Raw genomic sequence first — 14346 nt, forward strand, 5'->3', positions numbered from 1 at the left:
GCCCCCAAACAAAACCCCCAAAAATCCAAACCAAAACATAAAAAACCAAAACCCCCAAAAAAAAAACAAAACAAAAGAAACAAAGCAAACTGCTATCTTTCAGCCCCAAAAAACCCCCAAAACCCAAACAAACAACAAAACAAAACAAACAAACACACACAAAAAAACCAAAGAAAAAAGAAAAAAGACAACAACAAAAAACAAAACATAAACAAAAACAAACAAAACAAACTGCTATCTTTCAGCCACATTGTTTAGTGACACTAAACAACACTAACGCATCATTGTCACATTCCTTCTGTGAGTTTCATGGTATGTACCCTTCCTGTTCTAGGGGGGCTGGCCATTGCGGTTCCGGGAGAAGTGAGGGGATACTGGGAGGCCCATCAGAGATTTGGCAAACTTCCTTGGAAGGACCTATTCGAGCCTACCATCAAACTGTGCAGAGAAGGAGTGGAAATCCAGAAATTCTTGTTCACGAAAGGACTTAAGGCACATGAAGACATTCTGCGGAAACGGTCATTTACGTATGTTTACAAATATCTTGTGCCATCTATGGCCTCAGTGCTCCATGATACAACCATGATATTTGATCATATTATCAGCCACTGGTTTGTCTGGCGTCATCAGGCCGCCGTGGTATACATCTGTCAAAATTTGATATTTGATAACACTTGCATAATTGAGATGACACGACTTTATGGATGATCAAGTTCTTTATTTTAACAATGGCGAAGTTGATCATCCATAAAGTCTTGTCATCTCTATATCACCAACTTCTAGAATGCCACTCAAACAAAACTTGCATAATTAACATTGCCGTAGGCTGGTGCCAAGATTTGCATTTAGAAAATGAAACGTGCAGTTTTCGTCATAGCAACATCACCACTGCTCAAGCTTTCTGATTGGTCAGTTGATGTTGTATAAACGCCAATAGAGTGACCTGCCTGTGCGGATAGCTTGACGTCATAACGTTTGATTTAAAATGAAAATAACGTCATAACGTTTGATTTCACGTCATAACATTGATGAAATTTGTTCCCATCACAGAATGTTCTTCGACCGGACTGGTGACGTGTTAGGGGAAGGGGACAAGATGACGTTTACAAGACTCGGAAAAACCTTGGAAACGATTGCTAACGAGGGTGCTGACGCCTTTTACAACGGGAGCCTGACTGACTCCATCGTCACCGAGATTCAGGACAACGGTGGGTGTCTTCGAGGGATTGTTACAGTTAGGTATCACATCCGTGGTGTAGTGGCTAGCGGGTCTGTCAGAGGAGGTCGGTCGTTGTTCAATGCCCTGGTTTCGTTAAATGGTCATGCTTCTTGTTTCTTTGACTGGCGCTCGGTCGTCTTGGAGTCGGCATAATGTATCTGAGTGGGGTATCAATATTAAACTACTGCAGGTTAGCATTATAAAACAGGCACAGCTTCAGAGTGAGTGAGTGAGTGGTTCAGTAAAGTCAAAATCAGTACCTGTTCTTATCATTCACAAATAACATAAAACAAAGTTATATGAGCCCAGTGTTAACAACATCATATATTCTCAGGAGGGATAATAACGGCAGCTGACTTAAATGGGTATGCGGCGAAATGGAAAACGCCCACGAACTTCACGATGAGAGACGGTACTACTGTGTACTCAATACCCCCACCGGGGAGCGGGGCAGTGTATGCCTACATGCTCAACATCCTGGACGGTAAGTACCACTCCTTCCGTAACACATCACCGATAGGGATTAGCACACCAGCAACCCGTAGTCAGACACAATTCAATTCAATTCTTTATTCTTTATTTTCATAAACCACCTTGGTGGTACAAGAGCATATATTGTTAACATATATACAAATACAAATTCAAATTCAAAATGGAAGTAAACAACATATTAACATTTTTTTCTGACAAGAGATGATAGATGTAGGGTATATTTTGATAGATTTACTATAAATGTTTTTACAGATAATATTTTCGTGAACTTTGTTTCATTGGGAAAAGAGGTTAGATGGGAGGGTAAATATTGTTTCCTCAAAGAATCTAATGCTTTGCAATGAAAAATATAGTGGTATTCATCTGCGATGCTTTAAGAAGTGCATAGTTGACACGTTCTCTGTTCCCTTGGAATATTATACCAGCGGCCCGTCTCAATAGGTAAACTATGGTTACATGTTCTAAATCTCAATAATGGTAAAGAAATGCGTTTTGGAAGGAGGAGATATACATCAAAATTGGGAAATGGCTTTAGGTGCTGATAGTGTATACCATTGGGACTAGAAATAATGTCATTGTGCCGGTTTTGGAAAAATTGATCTTTAAGAATATGTTCAACTTTTGAGACCAGCCACTGGGTAGTACAAATTGAGGGATTTTCAAAAACATACGAGAATCAAGTATTGTCTAATATATTTTTAACGTGCGAGGGCCAGGGATTATCTTTTTTATCTATTGATCTTTGAAATGAGAAAAACTTGTAAATTAAGTTTGTAAGCTTAAAAGCACCTTCTTGGTAAGTTAACTTGTGCCAAAAGTTTAATAAACGTTTATATATCATAATTCTATTTGGGAATCTTCCTAGTTCCCCATACAGCATGAAACGAGGGGTTGAATTTCTTAATCCGGTAATGAGTCTTAAGAAGTTTAAATGAAATTTAACACGATGTCTTTGTTGAGAGTGTTAGAATGTATTCAACGTTCTCCAGAATATCAATAAGCTCAAGAATAAGTCCAGTAGTAGCCTATTCTTGAGTGTGAAACAAAGAAACATACGAAGGGTACAAAAGTGCATTCTTAACATTTTCTGTTGCAAAACATCTTATCCAGTAACTGCTTGCTGTAACATATGTTATAACATATGAGTTTGGCTAATATGTTAACACAATAGAAACGCATTTGGTATTCAAATTGGAAAAGGTAGCCACGAAACGTCATTACAAATAAAGTACCATCTCCCCATAATGGATTTCTATCCATATAGACTACTTTTATCACAAACAGTATAACATCTATCCACAAAGGATTCCTATCCACAGAGGGTACGTTTCATCACAAACAATATAACAATGTTTTAATCAACCGCTGGACTGAACGCGAGAAATTGCAATAAGAATTACAATAAATGACATCACAAACAATATACCAATTGACCACAAATAGTTACTATCTATAAGGGGTACATTTGATTACAAACAATATAACATATATATACGTTTGATTATTTGTATAACAACGGGTTTATAATTGTTTTGATATTTTAAACTTTTAACCTTATTTGCATTGCGTAAACATGCAACCAAGCGTCATGGCCCCAGCCTTGTTTTTGTGTGCATTAAACGAAGATATGACTTGAGTATCCTCAGTGGGAAGAGAATGGTGATTCACTGGTCCCGAAAATGTAACAGTGTACTACACTATATCAGTGATATTTGTTTTACATTGCGACCTTGTTGTCCCCAGGCTACAACTTTACGGCAGACAGTGTATCTAGCGATGACAAGACCACTCTGACGTACCACAGGCTGGTGGAGGCCATGAAGTTTGCATATGCCAAGAGAACCGAGCTCGGGGACGAGGACTTCGAAGACGTAGCTGACGTAAGTATTATGGCGTCGTCCTTCAGACAAATGTTTTAGTCGGTGATACTGTTACATGGCAGCTGTAATCGCTGACTTCTATTGGGTATCGACACCACTACCATGCTTACGAGCTTCACCGAAAATGTAAAACTGGGTACTCTCAAGAATTACCCCATCCTACTAACACACACGCTCACTCACTCACCGACCCATTCACTCACTCACTCGCTGACCCTAAAACCCACTCATTCACCGACCCATTCACTCACTCACCAACCGACTCATTCACTCACTCACTCACCGACTCATTCACTCACCACTCACCGACCCATTCACTCACTCACTCACTGACTCATTCACTCACTCACTCGCTGACCCTAAAACCCACTCGTTCACCCAAACACAGACTCATATCTCATAGCCACATACTGTAGTGTCAAAGGCTGTAGTGTCGCCTAGTGAAGTTACCTTTTTAGTGTCACTTAGTGTAGTGCCACCTAGTGTTGTGTTACATGCTTTAGAGTCACACAGCATACAGTCAAATACTATAGTATCACATTGATGCATTGATGCATTGTTATCACGTGGTATATGTCATGACGTGTAGTGTCACCTACATACTGTAGTGCCACAGATCTACGTGTCAGATACTCTAGTGTCACCTACTGCAGTGTCACATACTGTAGTGCCACAGATCGAAGTGACAGATACTCTAGTGTCACATGCTGTAGTGTCACAGGTCGTGGTGTCAGATACTCTAGTGTCACATGCTGTAGTGTCACAGGTCGTGGTGTCAGATACTCTAGTGTCACATGCTGTAGTGTCACAGGTCGTGGTGTCAGATACTCTAGTGTCACATGCTGTAGTATCACAGGTCGTGGGTCAGTGTCACATGCTAGTGTGTCAGATACTTTAGTGTCATGCTGTAGTGTCATCACGGGTCGTAGTGTCAGATACTTTAGTGTCACATGCTGTAGTGTCACAGGTCAGGTCGTGGTGTCAGATACTTAGTGTCACATGCTGTAGTGTCACAGGTCATAGTGTCAGATACGGGTCATAGTGTCTTTAGTGTCACATGCTGTAGTGTCACAGGTCGTGGTGTCAGATACTCTAGTGTCACATGCTGTAGTATCACGGGTCATAGTGTCAGATACTTTAGTGTCACATGCTGTAGTATCACGGGTCATAGTGTCAGATACTTTAGTGTCACATGCTGTAGTGTCACAGGTCGTGGTGTCAGATACTTTAGTGTCACATGCTGTAGTATCACGGGTCATAGTGTCAGATACTTTAGTGTCACATGCTGTAGTGTCACAGGTCATGGTGTCAGATACTTTAGTGTCACATGCTGTAGTGTCACAGGTCGTGGTGTCAGATACTTTCTAGTGTCACATGCTGTAGTGTCACGGGTCATAGTGTCAGATACTTTAGTGTCACATGCTGTAGTGTCACAGGTCATAGTGTCAGATACTCTAGTGTCACATGCTGTAGTGTCACAGGTCGTGGTGTCAGATACTCTAGTGTCACATGCTGTAGTATCACGGGTCATAGTGTCAGATACTTTAGTGTCACATGCTGTAGTGTCACGGGTCATAGTGTCAGATACTTTAGTGTCACATGCTGTAGTGTCACAGGTCGTGGTGTCAGATACTCTAGTGTCACATGCTGTAGTATCACGGGTCATAGTGTCAGATACTTTAGTGTCACATGCTGTAGTATCACAGGTCGTGGTGTCAGATACTCTAGTGTCACATGCTGTAGTATCACGGGTCATAGTGTCAGATACTTTAGTGTCACATGCTGTAGTATCACAGGTCGTGGTGTCAGATACTTTAGTGTCACATGCTGTGGTGTCACAGGTCGTAGTGTAAGACCTCTAGTGTCACATGCTGTAGTGTCTCAGGTCGTGGTGTCAGATACTCTAGTGTCACATAGTGTTGCATGCCATGGAGTCGTGTCACCTACTGGTTTCACATGCTGTAGTGCCACATCAATCCTTTGTTTTAGTTGGTGAAGAACATGACGTCCCGGGAATTCGGAGATTCCATCCGGGCCATGATATCGGACAACATGACACACGACACCCAGTACTACGGTCCTACATACTACACCCGGCCAGACCGCGGAACATCGCAGATATCTGTTGTTGATGCTCTGGGTAATGCCGTGGCTCTGACTTCGACCATCAATTTCGCGTAAGAACAATTTACAGTGTCTTTCATCACTGTTTGAGTTCTCTGAAGACTGGGTGAGTTTAGTTTTACGCCGCACTCAGCAAATATTCCAGCTATATGGCGACGGTTTGTAAATAGTTGAGTCTGGAACAGACAATACAGTGAACAACATTATAAGCATCGCCCTACGCAATTTTCTGAGTGAGTGAGTGAGTTAATATCTAACGCCACATCCGCAATATTTCAGCCATATCATGACGAAAACAATTTATGCAATACAAAAATGAAAACATTGTGAAGAGTAAAACCTGTCGACGATGGACAGTAAAATACTAGAGTATCACAGATATGAACATAAAACTAACATGTAAAACTAAAACAGTGTAATTAAAGCAGACAATACAATATAAAACACGGGCTGTAGATCGCCAGCATCTGAAGGTAGATCACTGTTAATTTTCGGAGGACTGACGTCCATAGAGAATATTTATTGTGTTGTAATATTCCGATTGTATGGTTTGTTGATTACACATCAGGATTGGAACTGATTTTCAGCAACCCTTGCTTGTAATAAGTGGCCAGTAACGGGATCGGGTGGTCAGACGCGGCGAATTGGTTAATGTATGTATTGGTCATCGTATCCAGTATCATCCTGCACTTAATAAATGATACATTGATAAATAGCCCTGGTGAAGTATCTCTCTCTCTCTCTCTCTCTGCCCCCATCATAAGCGTGAGGTTGATGAATCTCCATAATATCGTGAAGATTCCAGGCGTTCGGGTCACAAACACTAACAAAGACAAAGTGAACGTGTTCTGTTCATCTTGGCACAAACACATGTGAAGGCAAGGTAATCGTGTATAGCTCCATCGGTGGCTCGCGACCTACATATGCAAAGGCATGCAGTGGCGAGTACTTCAGGTATATGACGGCGGTCTGTGAAGCATCCAAGACAAGACCAGGCAATCCCGTGATTGGTGTTGTCTTGTACGGTCCACTCCTTCGGGATACTTTGACACGCAGTTAACCGAATTATCAAGTCTGACGGCCCCGTTAGTCAACAAGTGTCGTATGCTGCCTACCTGTTCTAATTCGCAATTTCCCCTGCAGAATATCAAAATGCCATAATGTAATATGTGGAAGCCGCGCTTGCTGAGGGGGTGAGACTGCTGACCCTGTGTGCTGGCGATAAGGTTCCAGACTTTGAGGTTGTGGGTTCGAATCCCGAATGGGACTCAACCCAGCAGAAGTACTAGAATCTGTACTTTGCTGAGAAAATGTTATCCCAAATATAACACGTGTTACTATTTCTCTCCAGGTTTGGGTCTAAGGTGCTCGGCAACAGCACCGGGATCATCTTCAATAATGAAATGGACGACTTTTCGACACCCGGTGCTGTTAACGGGCTCGGCGTGCCAGCATCCCCTGCCAACTTCATCAAACCAAACAAGCGCCCCCAGTCGTCCATGACCCCGTCTGTCGTGGTAGACGACTCTGGAGACGTCATCCTGGTTATAGGGGCTTCAGGGGGAACGAGGATCACGACAGCTGTAACTCAGGTAAGTTGGACCATGCTTCATTCACTCAGAACATGCAGTGTCCTAACCTTTGTAAACGCCTGACGACTAGACTCTTTTCCAGCGATTCTTTCACAGACCGTTCTTCATTATTTTGCCTTTTACGCTTTGTGGAGTATTTCTCGGACGTTCGGTATTAGCTCTTCGGTTCACATATTCTGTCTGGTGTCCTTGAAAAAGGCATTTAGAAGCTGGAAGAAAACGAATACATGACAGTTAAACTAAACAATGCACGGATACCAGCTGAAAGTCGGTGACCACGTATTACTCACCTCTAACAGTATTGGGGCGGCGGGATAGCCTAGTGGTTAAAGCATTCGCTCGTCACGCCGAAGACCCACATTGGTATAATGAGTGAAGCCCATTTCTGGTGTCCCCCGCCGTGATATTGCTGGAATACTGCTATAAGCGGCGTAAAACCATACTCACTCACTCACTCTATCAGTATCAATAGAATACATCCTTCAAGACTGACATAATTTATGCAAACTGCACTGGCTTTATTTATTGTCTCATTTGTTTGCTGCATAACGTTGCACTCAGCAATATTCTAGCTATAGGTCGGCGTTATGTAAACAATTGAGTCTGGACCACACAATCCAGTGATCAACACCATGAGCATCGATCTAATCAACTGGTATACGATATCATATCAACTGAGTGAGTGTCCTGACCACCCGATCCCGTTAGTCGACTCTTATGGGAAGCATGTGTTGCTGAAGACCATTTCGAACCCGGATTTCACGGTCAGTAATAATAATAGGATGATAATGATGAAGATGATGATGACATGACTGTTTGGTCCAGGCTCGAATATTTACAGACCGCCGCCACATTGCTGGAATTTGCTGAGTGTCGAGTTAATCAACTACCAAAGTTCAGCAGCGTTAAACACAGCTCCCTCCCTCACGCCTTTGTTGTGTAACTAATACAGGTAACACTCCAGACGCTCAAGTTTGGAAGAAGTGCCGCCAAATCTGTAGACTACATGCGTGTCCATCACCAGCTGCTGCCCGACAACCTGCGGATTGAGGACGGCTTTCCCCAGGTACGTCTTTTTTGTAGATAGTAGACTGAGTGAGTGAGTGGGTTAAAATTTAAAGTCACTTTGGCAATATTTCAGCCATATCGTGACTAAAACAACATATATATTAACAATAATTAAATTCAAATGTAGATTATAAAATCCTGTCAACGAAGGACAGTAAAACAACTAGAATATCACAGATATAAATGTAAAACTAGTAATTAAATCTAAAACATTTCAACTATAGAGAACAACACAATATAAACAGGCTATAGATCACCAGCAACTGAAGGTAGTTCACCATACTAGGGACCATATGGGGACTTACAGTACCTTTGCTACCTGCATGGACCCTAGTTGGATTTACACCTTCCCTTTAGCAGCTGGCGATTGTAGGAAAATTTAGCCGGAAGTTAAAAGAACAAAAATACTACGTTTAAAATGTGGTAAATTTACATTTTACTTTGAAAGTTTTGGGACTTACGTACCCTCTCAGGAGGACAATAATTTTACAGTACTTTAACCCCCTTTGAGGGTACAGCCACTAACAGTTACTCATCTAAACTACCAATAATAAAATACATATCTATTTACAAAGTATTCATCAAAATTTATCTAGCAATTCTATTTCTTAAAAATACAATGATTAAATGATAATTAATACTAAAAAGATCCTTCACTGTTTTGACATTAAAATATTTATCCCTTGTGATGGCAAAATCAATACAGTCAAGCAAGACATGCTTGACTGTGATTCTTTCATCACAAGGGATACAAAACGGAGGACCCTCGCCTTTTAACAGGTATTCATGAGTATACCTTGTATGGCCAATGCGACATCGTCGCATGATGACCTCTTCAAATCTGGACTGACAACCCAAGTAGGTGTAACCAATATAGCGTTTTATTTCATGTAATTTATTAATACCTACTTGGGTGTCCCACTTCTTTTGCATCATATCACGGATGTAAGTTCTAATGCTAGCTTTGCAAGCAGAGAATGGAATAAGAAGTGGTGTCACAGATTTGTTGAGCGCTGCCTGGGCAGCAAGATCGGCCATTGTGTTCCCAGAAATACCAACGTGGCTGGGTAACCAACAAAAGACGATGTCGCATTGGCCAGTAGCAAGCTCATAATATAATTCAATAATTTCTATTAAAAGTGGATGTTTACAAGAAATATTTTTAATAGCCTGAAGACACGAAAGAGAATCGGAAAAGATTATGTATTGTTTATATTTACGGTGGTTATTATATTTAAGAGCTGTTAGTATTGCGTTTGCTTCTGCTGTGAAAATTGAACTGTCATTGGGTAATCTGGAATATATTGTTTTGGACCCAATGACAGTGGCACAAGCTACTGCGCCGACATCCTTGGACCCATCTGTAAATAAGGATGTATGTAGATAGTAGACTAAGGACAGTGCGGTTTCTCAGGAAGGTGTCTTACTGCAGACATTCGGCTGAGATAGTGCCTTGTCTGAAACACATTGCTGGATGCAGTTTGTTGCGTATAGCCCGTGTCTCGCCAGGCAAGTGCCCTATTCCGAATAGTCGGCTGTGAATAGCGACTCGTCTCAGACACATTATCAGATGCATCTGGACGCGTAAAGCTTGTGTTTCCCTCGGCAGGTCGCTTATTCTGGATAGTTGGCTGTGGATAGTGTCTAGTCTTAAAATCATTGCTGAATGCAGTTGGAGGGGAAAGGGTCATTTTTCACAAGTAGATATATTATTGCGGTAATCGGTTGCGGATAGTGACTTCTCTCAGGTAGGTCACTTATTCTGGATAGTGAGCGATGGGTTTGTGTTATGTCTATTATGATTGTTGAATGCAGATGGAGACGAAGGGCTCGTATTTCCCCAGGTAGATGTCTTATAAGAGATAGTCGATTGCGGATAGAGACTCGTCTCGGACACATTGTCCGAAGCACCTGAAGGCGTATAACCTTTAACAGCGATTCTCAGTATTACAGCTAACTATGTTGATATATGCTGTTAGATTGCGTTTTGAATGGAACTGTGATATGCTGGTGCCAGACAAATGTATTTAGAATTAAGGATCACCGAGCATTACCCTGCATCCAAACAACATTAAAATTAAAGATAAATTATTACACAAACCATTAATGGTAACCAGACTCTCACTTTGTACTCTGAAGTTATCACTTTTCTAACAGCATCAGAAGTCACCTTCTACTCACAGCAGCAGATTAACTCTTTGTTTTGACTACTAATAAGTTGTCCTACACTGGTCCCCACGTTCACACCTTCTTAACGAGTTGTCCCGAGTGGCCCCTGAATTTGGTTGTCACGTAATAGACAGAAAATACACCCAAAATCATCTATATCAAAACACAGCTTAATATCTTCGTAATATGGTGGATCTACACACATGAACACTTATTAAGCGCAACATGAATCCATGGGCAGTTTTTAAAGCTTGGCCCCCCAAAACAGCGATCATACAGTAGTATTCTGCAATGCACATGTAAAGCACGTGCTTCACAATATCTCAAGGTAGAATCATCTTCTAGCTGTCCCAATATGGACTTCCAACAACGGGCATCCCAGACTACTCGCTTTGCGTACCCCTCTGAACAGCTGCGGTGGACAGTTGTAATATTTGTACTAGCTAAGTAAATATAATCGTTAGATTATCATGAAAAACATAAAAGTGAGTGAGTGAGTGAGTTAATATTTAACGTCACATCGGCAATATTGCAGCCATATCGTGACGAAAGCAAGCCATACAATAAAAAGTAGAAACATTTTGAAAATTAAAACCTGTCGACGATGGACAGTAAAAAGACTAGAGAATCACAGTTATAAATATAAAACTAGCGCAAAGTTAAAATATTTCAATTAAAGAAGACAATACAATATAAAATACGGGCTATAGATCACCAAAAACATAAAAGACTGTAGGTGTTCAAAGGTATGTTTTGTAATATTGTCACAAAAAGCTATATTCGGCATGTTCCGGATTCAGGACAGTTTCTTCTTCAAGTTCACATTTTGTTTTCAAGTACAAGTTTGTATTTAGCCCCATCAGGTAATCGAACTCTCGCTCTCAGACTGAGGTACCAGTCCACAAAGTCAGCTGCCTGACCCACTCAGCCACCGAGACTTCCACTGCTCGCGATTTGGTGCCTCACTCTGAGAGTGTAGGTTCGAATCGTGGACTGGGCTCAACCAAAATCTGTTTCAGAATTTGAACTTAACAATAAACGTGTAATCCAAAATGTAACATTTCGTACCTTTCACCACTCGTATATGCCTCTAATAAAATCGGTGTGCTGTTTGTGCTTCCAGGAGATCAGAGCGGGGCTCATGTCGAAAGGTCACAACATCACAGAGTATGGAAATCCGGTGTCAAATGTTGTCCTTGTAAGAGTAACCAACAATACAAAGTACGGCGTCTCTGATTGGAGGAAAAGTGGAACACCAGATGGATATTAACCAATCACAGATGCTATCATAGTAAGAGCAAGGAATATTGCTTAGTACCACATCTGTGATTGGAGAAAAAGTGGAAAGCAAAATAGATGTTAACCAATCACAGATGTTTTCTTTGTAAGAGTAAACAACAATACGAAGTACGGCGTCACTGATTTGAGGAGAAGTTAAACGCCAGATGGATATTAACCAATCAGATGTTATCATAGAATTTACATGTATCGACAGATCATTATAAAAGACACACAAATATCTTTAAAAAGCCTCATCATTATCATTTTCATCTTTGCACACATATCTCGAGCATAACCGCGCTTTGGGAGTAAGGATGGCAGTGTTGTTAATGTGCACGACTTCGGACCAAAAGTTGTTGGGTTCGAATCCCGAGTCATAATTTTCAGTTTCAAAAGTACTTCCAAGTACTGCCCCTTCCCCAGTCCACCCAAAGACTCGGAAAAATATTTGGAAGCTTAAAACTTAAAAGAAGAAAAATCTCTTAAACACTCACCAACCCTCCCTTCCGAGAAATCATGATTGAGCCATTTTGTTGTGACAGTTTGGTCCCCGTTCCTCTATTTCCCTAATGGATATAACGTCTATACCTACAGGTTGATAGTAAATAGCAGTAGTCAAAGCCAAGTAGTTGGGTCGGTTTGTGATTAGGATATTTAATCAGCATTATCTGGGACGTTACACATGTCATATGTGGACTTACACTTTGCCCTTAAAGTATGGATTCTGGCGATAAGGTGCCTGACTCTCAGAGTGTGGGTTCGAATCCCGGAGGGGACTCCACAAACGTACTGGAATCTGTACTTTACTGAGCAAGTGTAATCCCAAATATAACATGTGTTACATTTGATCACTTAATGTCATTGTATATTCGTATCTCGTACCCTATACTATTTTTCACAATACTCATATTTTATATATTGTTTTATATAAACGGACGATACACGGGCCAGCATTTTAATACGTTCAACGTACGTCCTGCGCACCTCATAGGGGACAAATGAGGTAATAGTCGTATGACGCCAAATGTTAAAATGTGAGTGAGGGAGTGAGTTAAAATTTTAAGTCACATCGGCAGTATTTCAGCCATATCGTCACTAAAACAACTTATAATTGCACAAAACATAACGTAAATTATATAAGTCTGTCGGCGAAGTACAGTAAATACAACTAAATATCACTGATATAAATATGGAACAAGAATGTCAATCTAAAATATTTCAATTACAGAAAACAATACAACATAAAAGGGGCTCTATATTGCCAATAACTGAAGGTAGTTCACCATACAAGGGACCATGGGAACTTACAGTACATTTGCTTCCTGCATGGGCCCCAGCTGGATTTACACCACCCCTTCAGCTATTAGCAATTTTAGGTTAAAAAGTGAATGAGTGAGTGGGTTGGTGGGTTTCTGAGTGAGTGAGTGAGTGAGTATAAACTAGTATGGAACCAACAATAGTTCTAATCACAACAATGCTTAATACCCACGGGTCACCACTCTCCAAAGCTTCACACTCAGGACCATTTTCAATGAACCCCAGGTTAAACAATCCTTCTCGCTGCTGGCGATGATCAGGAATCTTACCATAAGCGTAACACAGTACCTATACGATCAACAAAGATTAGGAATCAACATATATTAAACAATGTGGTCACATTTATACCTTCTTTAGGGAACAATCAGTTTTCGCTACTTCAAAACCCTTTGAGGTTACGGCTGCTGCCAATCACAGTTACAAACCATATACTTCTTATATTGAGTGAGTGAGTATGGTTTTACACAGATTTTAGCAATGTTCCAGCAATATCACGGCAGGGGCATGAGAACAGGTTCACCCTTTGTACCCATGTTGGGAATCGAACCTTTGTTTTTGGCCTGACAAGCAAACGCTTTTACCACTAGGTTACCCATCGCCCTCTTATATTGTACTGACTGACTGACTGAGTTTGGTTTTACGCCGCTTTTAGCAATATTCCAGCAACATCACGGCGGGGGACACCAGAAATGGGCTTCACACATTGTACCCATGTGGGGAATCGAACCCGGGTCTGTGGCGTGACGAGTCAACGCTTTAACCACTAGGCTACCCCACCGCCCCTCTTATATTGTAAAAGTTAACTATATAATATATAACTTTACCCATATTCAAAATTATCCTTCAGTTCATTTCACTTACAAAGCACATTAGTAAAGGAGATGAGACATTATGTTAAAAAGATCCATCGGTGTTCCCTTGTGATGTTTTACTATTATTATTCAGCACATGTGGTACAATGAATAACATCTTCCCTTTTCAAGACACATTCATGAGTAATCTAGTATGGCTAATACTACATCGTCGTGAAATGATCTCTTCAAATATTGAACTACAACCCAAGTGGGTGTCTCATTTATTAACCCTACAATTGCATATTCCTCATATGCGAGGCCAGATTGCTACACACCCGTCTACGGACAACTAGGAGCTTTGGCAGTCCGGTTGAATTATTCATTGCAAACATAAACGTTTCTCCCGCATC

At 41.0% G+C, this 14346-nt stretch overlaps 1 protein-coding gene across 1 annotated transcript in view; it reads left to right on the forward strand.

Annotated features, from left to right (window-relative positions):
• The window catches only part of LOC124283858 (glutathione hydrolase 1 proenzyme-like), a 26472-nt gene extending 14027 nt beyond the window's left edge, over window positions 1-12445 (forward strand). Inside the window, exons 5-12 of the mRNA XM_046719884.1 lie at window positions 335-527; window positions 1051-1208; window positions 1554-1703; window positions 3455-3591; window positions 5581-5768; window positions 7067-7307; window positions 8260-8373; window positions 11668-12445. Of these exons, the coding sequence (XP_046575840.1) occupies window positions 335-527; window positions 1051-1208; window positions 1554-1703; window positions 3455-3591; window positions 5581-5768; window positions 7067-7307; window positions 8260-8373; window positions 11668-11814 (1328 nt within the window). The 3' untranslated portion in view covers window positions 11815-12445. The remainder of the gene's footprint in view (window positions 1-334; window positions 528-1050; window positions 1209-1553; window positions 1704-3454; window positions 3592-5580; window positions 5769-7066; window positions 7308-8259; window positions 8374-11667) is intronic.
• Window positions 12446-14346: the final 1901 nt, after the last annotated feature.

The sequence above is a fragment of the Haliotis rubra genome, unplaced genomic scaffold, assembly GCF_003918875.1.
Source record: "Haliotis rubra isolate DU_JTF1 unplaced genomic scaffold, ASM391887v1 Scf323, whole genome shotgun sequence".
Taxonomy (NCBI): Eukaryota; Metazoa; Mollusca; class Gastropoda; order Lepetellida; family Haliotidae; genus Haliotis; species Haliotis rubra.